General features: G+C 42.6%; 1 protein-coding gene across 8 annotated transcripts in view; it reads right to left on the reverse strand.

Annotated features, from left to right (window-relative positions):
- DTNA (dystrobrevin alpha) overlaps window positions 1-14,491 on the reverse strand; it is a 219,347-nt gene that overhangs the window by 14,950 nt on the left and 189,906 nt on the right. For 5 of the 8 annotated variants that reach the window (XM_072330605.1, XM_072330607.1, XM_072330609.1 and 2 more), the window contains 5 exons: window positions 14,221-14,308; window positions 11,707-11,807; window positions 10,292-10,405; window positions 7,318-7,414; window positions 2,100-2,259 (listed from right to left, as the gene is read on the reverse strand). In XM_072330605.1, the coding sequence (XP_072186706.1) occupies window positions 2,100-2,259; window positions 7,318-7,414; window positions 10,292-10,405; window positions 11,707-11,807; window positions 14,221-14,308 (560 nt within the window). The remainder of the gene's footprint in view (window positions 1-2,099; window positions 2,260-7,317; window positions 7,415-10,291; window positions 10,406-11,706; window positions 11,808-14,220; window positions 14,309-14,491) is intronic. The other 3 variants (XM_072330610.1, XM_072330604.1, XM_072330611.1) reach the window with 1 other exon arrangement.

Raw genomic sequence — 14,491 nt, forward strand, 5'->3', positions numbered from 1 at the left:
CTATGGCTTGTCTGCATTATGTATATGGAGGCAGGTCTCTGCTGGTGCAGTGCAGAATGGAGCACAGCATGTCAAGATGTGACAGAGTAGCTGGTTTCGGGTTCTGTGGTTTTGACCTCCCTGCCTAGGGAATGTGGTAAATGACATAAAGCCAGATATTCATCAAATGCTGCAGTTTTTAAACGCGATCACTTACCTTTTTATACTGCTTTCCTTCTTGAATAAAACACATTTATATACTTTAAGAGCATTTGCCTGAGGCAAATTAGCGTTATTTATGGATACATTATTGTCACCACTATCTTATTTCTCATAGTCTTTGCTCTGGAAGAAATTGCAACAACGTTGGTGTTAGTGGCCCAAATTTTTGCCTTTGTCATTTATTTATTTATTTTTTATTTATTTTCACAGAAGAAAAAGGAAAATATGTCTTGACTGTTTCTTTTCTCACAGAAAATGAGGTATCCATCAGCCTGGTGTTCTGGGATTAGGAATTACACCTAAGTAAAACATGTTCAATATATGAACTGATTAGCATTTTGGTAGAGAGCTCTTCATTGCATTATAGATTTGACCTTGCTGTAAGATACAGAGAGACAGCACCTGGAGAAGAATATGGGTAGGGCTGCATGAGGGCTGAACTGGGTTCTTAGGAACAAACACACATTCACTCTGGCAGGGGAACTCCAAAGTCCCACTTACATTTTCACAAGGCAAAAGAGCTTGAATAAAAGAACTGAAGTGAGGTATATTTTTTAGAATAAAGCAGATCCAAAAAAAAAAAAGGAAAAAAAAAAGAAGGGATTATTTCCTCATTCAGGTCACATGAGCTACTTGCTTTCTTCTGCATCCAACATAATCACTTAACCTGTGGCCTTACAAATTCAAAACAGTTGAAAATTTATTGCTACTTGACAAGACAGTGGAATGAGGAATGAGAAACATGGTGTAGCCTTCAGTAGTAATAAGAAAAATCAGAGGAAGAGATTCCCTAGCTTGGTTCCTGTTTAGTCTAGTCAGACCTTAGAGGCACAAAGCAAAAGGGCAAGGGACAACAGCCACAGGTTGCATCAAGGGACACTCAGATGTAAGGACAAAATATTTACATAAGAGATGAAGTCAAACACTGGAGCAGAGGCTGTGGAAGATGCACGATGGGAGGCGTCCAGAGCTCAGCTGGTGAAAGTCCTGAACGACTGCATCTCGCTTTGCAGCTGGCTTTCTTGGGGCAGGATGTGGTAGCCTGCAGAGCTCTTCCTACCTGAACTCATTCTATGGTTGTAGCATATATTCTTTAGCAGTCTTCATGTAAAAAAACCACACTGAAAATATGCCTTGCTGAGGTCAGTGACAACTCTTCTTATTCTGGTTAAAATAATTCATTAAATGACATAGCTGTCTAGTTTCTGCTTACCTGCCTGCCTGGAAAACAAGGTGTGACAGCTGACAAAGTAGATATTTGACAGTGAAACACAGTTGTGGATTCACAGAATCATAGTCTTATTCATTAAGGTTGGAAAAGACCACTAAGATCCCCCAGTCCAACCATCAGTCACCCCCACCATGCCCACTGACCACATCCCTCAGTGCCACATCCACATGGTCTGTGAACACCTCCAGGGGCAGTGACTGCTCCACCTCCCTGGGCAGCCTGTGCCACTGCAGCACTGTTCTTTTGGATAAGAATTATTCCTAATATCCAACCTGAACCTCCACTGGGACAACATGAGGCCATTCCCTCTAGTCTTCTTGCTGTTATCAGAGAGAAGAGGCTGACCCCCTCCTCACCACAACCTCCTTTTAGGGGGCTGTAGAGAGCAATAACGTTTCCCCTGAGCCTCCTTTTCTCCAGGCTGAACAATCCCAGTTCTCTCACAGCTTTGCTGCACCTCTCCAGACACATTCCAGTGAGGGGACCAAAACTGAATGTATTACTTGAGGTGCAGGCTCACCAGTGCTGAGTACAGAGGGGAAAAATGTTTGTTTTGTTCTGTTTCAGTGCATGCAACTTAAAAGTTCATTTAGTCATTAACCGCACAACACAACAGTTCCGCGTATCAGTTTCCGAGTACCTCAGACAAGCTCCTAATGAGACTTACTTTGCGCAAAGGCTTCCTGTACATCTCCTCCCACCCCGGTCAGAGAGTCCTGAGGCGTGTGGGTGGGTGTGGAGCAGGCAGAGGCAGACCTGATGGGCATCGGGATGGGTCGGCTGATGGTGTGGCTGGGTGAGGAGCGGGGGGAGCCTGCCCCTTGGGTCTGCAAAACAACCAAGCAGATAAATGAGTCCTTGTGAGAGCCCTTGTCCTCAGAAGAAAGGCATCGTGCTCTTTGTAGATGGGCTATGTAATGCTAAAAAGAAATGCACAGGAGTCAATTGTTTGTTTTGCAGACAGCAATGCTCCAGTGTACAAAAATAGTAAGTAGGAAAATACGAGTGAAGATCTGACTTTCCCAAAACATGGGAAAATGTCAGGCAGCTAAATTAAAAATAAATCAAGAAATCCAAGTTAATAAACACCAAACACAATAAACACATGCACGTGTGGTAAAACATAACGTAATGATTCTGACCGTGAGAAGGGGAGTGATGCTGCACTGAGGGCACCGGGCCCTCCACCTCCTCACAGAGTCCCACTGGTCCTGGGCAGCCTCTCAGCCACATGAAGGCTGACACGCTCAATAAATAATGCAGCCTCAGGCCTTTTATTTGGGCCTAGAGAACTATTTTAAGCCACTCCTAAATCATACACCGTTAAACTGTTCGCTCTGCAGGATATACCGGGGCAGCCCCAAAACACTGTGGTGACGAGGCCATTTCAAATCCTGTCTTTGGATTCAGCTGCTGGAAGCTAATATGTTTTCACACCAGCCATATAAAATATCATGCTGTTAGCACCTCGTGGTTAGTATCACTTAGTTGAAATTCAAGCAGACTTTATGAAATAATAATTTTTACCAGGGTGAGTGATACCAAGAGACAAAAGTGCCTTTTCCCCTGACTGCTTCAGAGCCCCTGGGAATGCAGGTCCACGTAAGGAAAAATGAATGTCCAAGCTCATGCCAAGCTGCACACATCCTTAACAACTGAAATCCTGGAGGACAGAGGTGGCTGGAAAACTTTTACACAGCAACTATAACTTGTACGCCTGTTCATTTACAGAGAAAAGCAACATATGGGCTGTCTCTCCCTTACCCCATGTTCATTTTGAGAATTTAGAAGGATTTCTTAAGTACTCCCATGCCATTTCTTTTGACTCCTGAAGTGGTTGCCACAGTGGCCTAGATAAGGCTTGGCAAATATATACTAAGAAAAGACAGTGGCAGCCCATAATGGAAGGAAGGCAGCATTGCCCTTGAGACTTTTATAAATCCCTGCTCCTAACCATAAATTATGTATCAGAACACTAGGCTATTTGTTCGTTTCTATCACCCCTTTCTAAGAGACATTATCACCAGAGAGACATCAAGGTTTATGAGGAATAAGCACATTACTGATGGAAGAATAAAGGATTTAATATATAAAATTCCTCTAATGATCAGTTCTAGAACATTTAAATGATAGATGAAAGGGAAGTCAAATATATAATGGCCAGATGCTCTCCTGTTTCTGCAATCATCTGTCCCCACAGAAGCAGCAATACTGAACTCTGGTCCACAAGGGGCTGAGCAAAAAGCACCCTTGAGATGATCCAAGGTTCTCGGAGGTCACATCCCCTGCACGTTAGGCAAGGCACCTGGGAGCTACAACTTTCTATGCTTCAACTCCTCTATCAAACAGAGCTTCTAAAGAATTTCTTGTTCCCAGATCCCTCCTTTGCTTGCCCTTTTTCCTCAGCTCCCCTTTGCCTTTGGTCATAGTTCTGGGAAACACCAACAGTGGAACTTTCAGAGAATATGGAAAAAAAAAAGGGATGAAATTTGTTTCCTATAACCAAGTTACATTTAAGGAATGGACTCCATAACAGGCATTCTATTTACTAAAAATAACAGATGCCTGCCAGTACTCCTTCACTGGAATTTTCCCACAAGGGAAATGTAAATTTGCTTTACAGCTATGGCTGAGACCTTGTGTTTACTATAAACAGTGTTTTCTTATCTGAAGCTTTCAGTTTTTGAACAAAGTGTTTGTGAAGCATAAAGGAATGAAGATTTTTGGATCTCGCTGTCCAGCTAAAAACTTTTCAATTTTTGTATTGTTTGGGCAACATCACACAGAAGTAATGAAGGCAATGCTGAAATAGATAGATAATAGGTGACGCCTGATGAAAGAGAAATGAACCCTTATTCTACTTAGTTACAGCTCAGCCCGAATTTGTGGAACAGGAGTGTTATTCCTGCATAGGGGCTATCAGGTGAAATGTAGCTTTCATAGGCTGGAGCTTCTGAAACAGCAGAGACCACCACTAATGACTCCTTGCTAATTTGAGCGTAGAAATCAAGCACCTAATTGCTCCCAAAGTAGCCCAGTCGTGCCAGATGAGGACTAGGACATGCTGAAAAAGAAGCTAGGACAGTGACCACCAAAATGTAGACGACTTCAGGTTTTATGCTGTAATTGGCTTCAGTTGTCAATGTTTTGTTGCCTTTTAGGAAAACCTGTGTTTTAATTAATTCACCACCTCTAGTTAACGTAATCAGGATTTGAAGTTAACCCTTGCTAGACAGGAGAAAGTTTCCCATCACTAAACATGACGCGTTCTTAGGAGAAAAGGCTCGGAGTGGAAGCAGGAGTTTTGGTGCACTGCTCCCTCTGCCGGGGCTGAGCAGGGATCACAGATGTGCAAGCATCCTGCAGCCTCGTCAGGCGGTGAAGAAGCTACATGGACATGAAGAACTCATTATCCTTTCTCAAGGAAGGGCAGCAGAGAAATAGAAAGTTCATAAGCGTTAGATGATTTGCCAGATGGCTCACTCCAATTGAATTCATCCAGAAATTAATTTAATCTTGTTTCTCTCAACAGATCACAAAATGGCACAGTGTAATGAGGATCATTGCGTGGAAACTGAGAGTAATTCCTGAGCACCATCACCTTATATTCAGCATGGCTATTACTCCGTGAAGAAAAATTCACATGCCATAATAACCCCAAAATAAGCTTTCACTTATACTGTCCACTGAACATTCTATATAATAGGGAAACTCTTCATGTTGGGAGCTTCTCTTTTGTGAATGGAAGATCCTTTTAACGCTGCTACATAGAACTATAAGGATTGCTCTTACACAGAGGTGCTATTTCATAGGATGGCTTGAGATGGAAGGGACTTTAAAGATCAGTATTTGGTCAGATTTTACTTTTGGGTGCCACAGATGGATACTTTATAAAAATCAGCCAAAATGCAAAGCACTATGTGATACGTATTGCCTACAAACCCTGCTTGCTGCATCACAGACAGAATACTTCAGACTTTTAACTATATTTCTGCTGATGAAACCTGGAGGTTTCATTTCTTTCTTGGACTTATAAATCAGACTGCTGTCTGAAAAGGGAGTTTTGTAGCCTAGTATTACTCCAAGACCCATTTCAATACTAAAAAGCTCCAAACAAACTAAATCATCTCAAATTTAAAACTGCCCTTTTAAATGTAGGTGACAGAAAACAATCAGAAACTATAAGACTGTACTGAAGACCAACAGGACTGTGACTCTCATTGCAGGCTTTGGAAGATGTGTACACAATGCCTTGACTTTCCTGGATCTCAAGTTCAATGTTCTAATCTAAACTCCGTTCTATTTTTCTGATCGTTCCAAAGTTCTCATTGCATTTTCAAAACGTTTTCTGTGGTGGAAGTGCTCTTTAATTCATATACGAGGTTGCCTTCACTACATACGTTTTGGGTTTTTTTTACATAATAAACGTCCTTATTTAGAAGGGTGAGAATAAGATCAAGACTCCTTGTGGTCATGACTCACATTCTAAGGGCTTTGATTACGAAAACTGCTCCAACAAACTTGAAAATAACGTGTGAAAGAAATGCAAGATATTAATTTTGGTCAAAGGAATATGCACACATTTCAAGCAAAGGAAGTAAAATAAATGACAAGAACACAATCACAATTAGGAGTTAGTGAGGTCTCCAGTAAGTAGGCAACTTACTGCCTGTTTCAATTCTTCTTCCTAAGGAAAAAGAGGATCAGCACATTAGATTAACCAGCACGTAAGAGAGGAATAGAAGAAAAAATGTGGAGTACAGATTTAAGCTTAAACTGTGATAGCTGAGCACGTGTCCAGGTGATGGTCCTATCTCTGAGCAGTCTGAAACACCACACCAGTGTAAAGGGTGCAGAAAGCTACTGCAGCCTCCAGCTCTATGTTCTCTTTGTTCAGGCAGTGCAATGACAACAGGCTGACCTGACCACTAATTGCAGCTGTGAAGTATTTCATGGATGGAGGGAAAAGCATCTTGTCTACTCCTGGCTTGCAAAAATCTGCTGGGTGTTTGGTTGGCCTTGCTGCTCAGGTGCCACCAATGCACTGTGGCTGCAGAAGACTGTGTCTGAGGAGATGCAAATAACTTAAGGGGTCCGACATCATTTGATGCAAATACACATTGCTTAATGGATTTCCTTGAAATGCTCTCTGCTTTTATCAGAGCCACATTTGACCCAAGCTGCACAGAATTTCCATGCGCTCATTAAATCTGGCATAGCAAAAAGGAAAACACTCTCACACCGTTCAGAATTCTTTCTCTCATCGTGAATTTCTGGCACTGTTTCTCCTGAGGCATAGCAGGAAAAATGGAACGAGATTTGAAGAAAGATGTACTCTCAACCTTACCCTAGCCTCTCTTAAAAGTGCACGTTTCGATACCTCAGCTTTTAAGTGAGATCCTTTCTGGAGGTATGTTTCATCCCGTTAACACAGGTTTGTTTCTACATTTATGAAGATGATCAAGTGTTACTGGGGATGCAGTTTCAGAGACTGACAGACTGAGGTCCAGAGACACTGTCAAATCCTTCTGCAAATGAGCAAAATGGGGCTGTATAGCATCACTCTACACTGTTACTCAAATGACTGTGTTATTTACTCCATAGTATGGAGCCTAACTCTACTGTTCCATCCATTTAGCAGTAGATGATAACGATGATGCGTTATTGCAGGAACCCCATCATCTGATCATCATTTAAAAGCCCTGAATTTGAAGATAAAAGATAAAAATGAGGGGAAAAAAAGAGGAAAAAAAAGAAAGGGGAGGTCAAAGAGCCAAGTTTTATCATGAAAACAGCCAAGTTCTGCAAAATCCTGCACTTTGTCTCTCTGTCAAAGGAAAGGCCTCTGCCCTTCCTCCTAGTTAGTATCAAGTGCAGTTCCTTACCTTCAGCAGTTTCATGAGGCCTTCTAACTGAACCATAAGCTCTCTTCGGCTCTCCTGGAGAGCGGACATCCTCTGTTCCAGCTCGTCCTTCCGCTGTCTGAGAAACAAGCAGATAGGATCAGACCTTAACCCTCAGCAGCTCTTAACCACATTCAGTGACTAGAAAGCAGGGCTATGTGTAGGCTATGGAGTTCCCTCATACTAAGAATATTCGTGAGACTGAGTACAGCAATTAAGAAAAAGACAGACATTGACACAGATCCTTCTCCAAACAGCAAATAGAGTTCAAGATTGTGTTCATTTTCCCTTGTGGGAATGCTTGGCAGTGATTTCATTTTTCTATCTGTGAATCTCTCTAGTTAATAACCTTGCTAACTGTCAGGAGAAATTAAAGCCATGCCCCGAAGGGCAGGAAATTACAGCAGGGGCACTGCACAGGGCAAGATATGAGAGAAGCTGAAAGAGTTCAAAAATTCAGCCAGAAAACCACAGTGAACTAACTGCATTTGTTCCTACCTTTTCAGAAAGCAAGCATAAGACTATCGCACAGCAGAACTGTAATTGCTTGGAAATAGCTCTTTGGGCTCCATGTCCAGTGCTGGTCCTATGGCATTGTGAATACTGGGCCACCCCATGTGTGGCAGCCAGTCTGTGCCCCACGGCCAGCAGTAGATTTGATCCTGTACAGCTCCAGTGCACCATCGGGATGCACAGCACCACGTGTTCCACTGACACAGCATTGTATGAGAGGTCCCCCAAATGAATACAATATAGAATTGCTGCCTGCTGGAAGCCATGATGTAATTAAAACTGTTAATGTTGAAAAAGGTATATCTTGGGTATATCTTATACATTACTATGCTGCAAATCAAATAAAAACACTATGCCATTATCCTTGCACTACCTGTAAAACATGACTTTATCCTAAAGGCCTCACCTAGAGTATTGTGTGCTGTTTGGGTCTTCACCATACAAAAAGGGTGTTAAGTTACTTAAAAGTGTCTAGGGAACAGATCTGTAACTGGTGTCCTGTGAGGAGAGGCTGAAGGCAATGGGTTGCCCAGTCTGGAAAAGAGCAGCCCTAGAGGTGACCTCACTGCTCTCTGCAGCTCCCTGAGGAGGGGAAGCAGAGAGGGGCATGGCTCTGCAATTTGGGAACTGATGGCAGGATGGGAATGGCACAGAGCTGCACCAGGAGAGGATCACAATGGGCACTGGGAAACATTTATTTACCTTGATGGTGGTCAAACACTGGAACAGACTTCCTAGAGAGGTGTTTGATGCCCTGTGCTTGTCAGTGTTCTAGAAAGTATTTGGATAATGCCCTTGTTAATACACATGAGCTTTTGGTTAGCCCTGAAGTGACTGAGCAGTAGGATCAGATGATCTTCATGAGTCCCTTGCAACTGAACTAGTCTAGTCTAGTCCAATTCTCTCCTATTCTATTCAGGAAGAACAGAATCAGCAACAATAAATACGTTTCCTATATTTAAAGAGACCAGAAAATCTGATTTGAACCTTCTCTTTAAGTTGTACGAGCAGACACTGATATAAATATCATTGATTTCTACAGGTTAGCGTGTGTGCTCTCACCTGTATTGTGAGGATCAGATAACAACACTGCTAGGTTGTATTTACTCTTCTGGAGGACTAATTATCTGTGTTGGATTTTCTTGATAATTAATTTTGTCAACTACATAGAAAGCTGATCTTCTGAAACTGCTTAAAATAGAGGTTCAGCTTGATATACAAAAGGAGCCACATCATTAGCATGTTTTGTGCACTGTGTGCATTTTCATCATGCTCAGTTTTGTATCTTAAACTCTCACAGAACATCAGTTGCCTGTGGATATCTAGGAGTAATTACACACTAAAATCACTCAGAAATCAAGAAGCTGTTTGTTTTCAGACTGGAAAGCAAACATTTGTGAAAGAGAAAAATATTTTAGCATGAAAAACGTAGCAATAAAACTGTACAGTATTTGTAAAGAGAGAAGTTAGAATCATTTTCTACAGTAATTTCCTTCAGTTATGAATTAGGCAACAAAAATATTTCCAGTGCAAAGAGGAAGAGCTACATGGCCAAAAAACTTCAGTCTTCTCATGAGAGAATTGCTGCTTGGGCCAGGGGAATAAAAAGTAATCTAGCATTGTTTCACCAGAACTGATTTGCACTCTATTCTCTAAATAGATTAAGTGTTTTGAATAGTTCTTACTGGGTTCCCAGCCTGGCTCTCACTACATGAACTTTGGGACACACGGGGAGTCTCCAGATCTGCACCAACTGTTCTTCTTCAACTTGATATTTATATATAATATGCAATTAGCATATTCGTGTAGAATATCCTAATTAACATGCAGACACATCCATATCAATGGTTTTAGCTTAGTGGGATAATGTGAGAAATGATTCTCCAGGTCCTCAGCTGCAGCAGACGTTGCTATTCCTCCTTCCACACATGGCATGGAGCACAGCTCTGCAGTCTGGTTATGCACGATGAAGAGAACTGACCTCTCCTTTGAGTTCAAAGTATGGGGAATTTTCCAAAAATTAACGTCTAATTCTGGCTGTATTTTCATGAAACTCTATATTTACTTTAGCATAGATGAGAAGACTTTGTAGAAGCATTTGCTCTGACAGAGGAACATTTTTCCCATATGATTAATGACACTTGGACAAGGCTTTGGGGACCTATTCCAAATGACCTAAAGGCCTAACTCTGCAAACACCAATGCATAGGCTTAATTTAATGTAGATGAGTAATAAGTGAGATTCTTCATGCATGCTGCTTAAAGCATAAGCTTAATTACTTTTAGGATCACAGCCTGCATTGAAATGGGAGAAAAAAATGCAGTGTTATATTTACATTAAAAAGGCCCCAAAAAGCATAAGCCAGGTTTACCTCATACTTCCTCCCTTATTGCTACAAGGCTGTCAGAGGAGCTGCTGGAGGTTTTACTGCTGTGCACTTACCTGAGGAGCCGCAGCTCTGCCAGGAGGGTGGGATTTTGTTGTGCCTTCTCTGGTGTGGGCTGAGATGCTTGCTCATGCTCAAGTCGCAGCCTCTGGATCTCCTGCAGGATTTCTCTTGGGAAAGGGAACAAGCAGATGACAAGTCAGTCATTTTGCACAAAACCAGCTCACTATGCATCTCTAGGGGAGAAGAAGTGTGACTGTACTCAGCTTTTAACTGATGTGGATTTAGTGATCGGGCTCCAAACAAAAGAAGAAGCCTGGGATATATTTAAAATAAGATTTTAGGACTTTGTCATAAAAGGGAAGCAATTCCTCAAGATCCCCAAAGCCAGAAGTAGACATGAAATAACAATATGCTTAAGTAAAATGCTCCTTTCTATTTCTTCCCCAGGAATATTTCTAGTACCACTTGAACTTAACAAAGAACAAAATAATATCTGCCCCATCTTGAGTATATACATATATAGATTGTAGAGTAAGCACAGATCCAAGAATGGTCACTGATTTATGGAGAAGCACTTTGACAGGGCTTGTTTGACAGGCATGCCATCCCTGGAAGGCTGTCAGAGTGCGTACACAAAGCTTCACAGCTGAAGGTTGAAACCTTTGTGATTTTTTCTCTCCTGCACAACGTGTTGGGTACCAGACGGTCAGGAGGCAGACTCCAACTATGAAAGACAAATGGAGACTGGAGCTGGTGGCTCATTACACCATGACAGAAGGCCATGAAGGGCTTGCAATAGGAAACCATCTGGTTTGGGCTGTCCTGTTTTACAGTCCAGCAGTAAAAGCAGAGCTCTGCTGTCATACATCTCACGACATCAGGCAGTCTGATACCTAGGGCCAGACGCTCTGCTGACAGCACGTGGGTGTCACTCCCATTGGAGGTGGCTAGCCCATTTCCCCCAGGCACCATCCCTCAGTCCCACTTACATCTGAATGTAGTGCCTGATTTCATCAGTACCCTCACCTGCTGCTAACCTTTCTGCAGGCCTTTCTCAGGCAGGTTGTGTTCTGGGGAGCTCTAACCATCTTCTTTATAAATAAATGCAGGGGAACATATCATTACCAAGATGACTAATCCTTTTATCATCTTGTGTTATAGCTCTACAGAGGTTCCAGACCAAAATTAATTTGGTTTCGAAACAGGACAGGCATTTTTAAAGACTCTTAACAAACAGCAGCTGTGAAAAATAAAGTTACAATGATTGTACCATGTCATTTAACAGCAGGTTCATTAAAGAAAAGAGTGGCTGGGGATCTTAAAGCCTCTGTCACATTCTGTGGACCTCTTTGTGCCCTCTGCTTTTTGCTAGGGAGGTATATACATGTATTTAAGTATAAAGCACAGAAGTGATGGTAGAAAATAACACACAACACATGGGGCCATGCAAAGCCCTGGGGATGCTTACCTGTTTTTATTCTCAAGCTCTGCAATCAGCTGCCTCTGCTGCTTGTTTGCATCAATGGTGAAGGAGATGTCTGCTGCCCCTCTCTGCTGTGCCTGCTGCTGCTGTAAAAGAGGGGGCTGCTGAGTAAGGGATGGCCAGTGGGCACCCACAAGCTCAACACAAGAGACCTGCTCACAGAACACACAGTACCATGCGTGTCCACCTACAGAGATCATCCATGTTTTGCTTTGAAACAGCAAGGCTCCTCTGCTAGCTAGCAGTGCAGGTGCTACAGTGAATAATGGAGTGTTTCCAGTCCAGTCTTTCCACCCTTCCTTTGGGAGTTTTCTTAGCCCCACCATCTAAAAGCTGAGGGAATGGCCCTGCAGCAGGTAGCTGCTGTATGGACACTACAGACAAGAGGAAGGCGCTGACAAAAAAACAGCTTCTCTTTCCAAAAAGAAGAGGATGTGCTTCCATTTCAGCAGTGCTTCCTTCCCTCAAAAGTTGGGTTTTACTCTCAATTTGAAGGCTTTTGTGTCCAGGTTTCAGTCTGAATGCACAGCCCACTCAGCCAAGTCTTCCCATACGCAATGTAATACTTCTGAAAGTCCCTTTTTTCCCAATAAAATGAGGTGGGAATTGAATTAGTTCTTACTAACTTAGGCATTGGTCACTTCAGTTTTACTGGGCCATGTTCTTTTTGCGTACTTTTTCAGCAATTGTCAACTACTGGTTTGTATTTCAGTACTGCACCAATTACAACGCAGGGCAAGAATTCACACAGACATATGAAGTCTTGTAATTATCAAAGACAGCCACTCAGGTGACTCTGGGCAGCCTGGTCTAATGGTTGGCAAGCCTGCACATAGCAGAGGGATTGAAACTAGATGATGATTGTCCTTTTCAACCCAGGCCATTCTATGTTTCTGTAATTCCATCAGCGTGAAAGAATCAGACAGTGAAGGTTCCTTTGCTGAGCTGCTGCCGTGATCTGAGTGTTTCTTACTGTCCAAACCCCGTGAAGCCTAGACCAGCTTTGTGTGATGCCAGACACCTCCTCCTGCAGGACCTGGCCCTCAAAATGGATGAAGATTTACTGCATTGGTCAGCGAGCTTTGTGTTACCTTTTCTGCTGTGGGTGCATTTTCCCACTGACACTGCAACAAGCAGGGAGGGCAGTGCATGAAGAACTGAGACAGGCTGGTGGGTGCCTGATATTGAGGGAGCCAGAGTCATTGTCCTGAGTGCCCGGTGCTATGAATACATTTGGTTCCTTAAAAAGCACAGCGGCCACCAGAAAAGCTTTATACATTCCTACTCTGTTCCTAACTTGGTTCTACTTTGTGCTCCACTGACAGATTTTTGTATATGGAAACCTTCATTTTTTCTTTTGTCTTGTCTCTTCAAAGAGTGCAAAGAAATGGGCACCTGGCTAGCAAAGAGAAATACATTAATTTTACTCTGACCACCTCTATTTAAAAGCTACTTAAGCATTGTTTCCTCAGTTCTCCCTTCTATCAAGAAACATGTTATATACGCCTGATTTCTACCAACTCCTACTCAGAGACGTCATCAGTAGGGAGTTTTGTCCCCATGATGAATTACTTCAGTAATAGTCCCTCATTAATAGTCACCTGCAGGCTGCCCAAGAGCTGAGGGCTGTGTGTCATGCCATAGAAAAGAACTGCTGTGGGGCAGACCACAACAGCCCTTGAACCTGCTCCTCGAGAGAGAAATTGCACCTACAGATGGCTGCACGGGGTTCCCTCACATCGAGAGCACAGCCTGGCTTCACCCTTTCAATTGACCCCACAGTGTAAATCTCAGTGTGAAAGTATGCTTCCTGACATCCTGGACCGGCTGCCTTTCACTTAACTATCATTTATGATTCCTTGCTCAACCAAATGTGCTGAGATGGAAAAAAAGTAACTAGGCTGACCTTACTTATGCCATTTAAGATCTTATATACTTCGATTAGGCTCCCACTTCCCCCTCTAACACAGTTAGCGAGGTTTCAGCCTGTCATCACCTTCTGTCTTGAGATACACAGAGCTGAATAATCACTGCTCTGAAATGAAAATGAGAGCCAGGGCTAATGCAGCGGGTCATTATGGCCATCCTGCTGGAGATCACTCTTTAAAATCCTCAGCACTTAAGGCCCTGGTGGTAGTGGTATTTGAACTGAAGAATAAAATGGATTCATCACTCGTTTTTCCAATGCAGTAAACCATTAACCTTTAGCCAAAGCTTGTCTAGACAATATTTTCCAGTTTTGCCTGAGTTTAAGATGTCAGATTCCCTTTGATGTACTTATTTAAGTACCATTACATTAGTTTATAGATTATATGCATTAATATGTGCATTCTTTGACTTAAATAAAATGTTACTCATAAAATATAACAACATTTGATGAGAAGGCTAGTGAAACATAACCCATTAACCATGGAGCTTGTCAGACGTAATTTCCCTGGTCTTGCCAAGCCCCTGGAACACGACAGAAGGAAAGCACCTCCCTTTAATTAAAACACTTACTGATGAAGAAGTTTCTGCTGCCAGCCTTGCTGCGTACCTGGCGATCAGCTTGTGCTCTTCATCCAGGCGACTTGCGCTGTCGAGCACGCTGCTCGTGGTGGGAGAGGAGGGAGGGCAGACACGTTAGCGCACAGTTTGCATGGCAGCTGCTCTGCCACTTTGTCCACTCACACACCCTTGTCTCAGAAACAAAACATCACCAACATGTTCAAAACAGCAGATGTTAACTGAGCAATGGAGAAATGTGGAAGAGTAATTTCCTAGGGGTAGG

This window comes from Excalfactoria chinensis, chromosome 2 (assembly GCF_039878825.1).
Source record: "Excalfactoria chinensis isolate bCotChi1 chromosome 2, bCotChi1.hap2, whole genome shotgun sequence".
NCBI lineage: Eukaryota > Metazoa > Chordata > Aves > Galliformes > Phasianidae > Excalfactoria > Excalfactoria chinensis.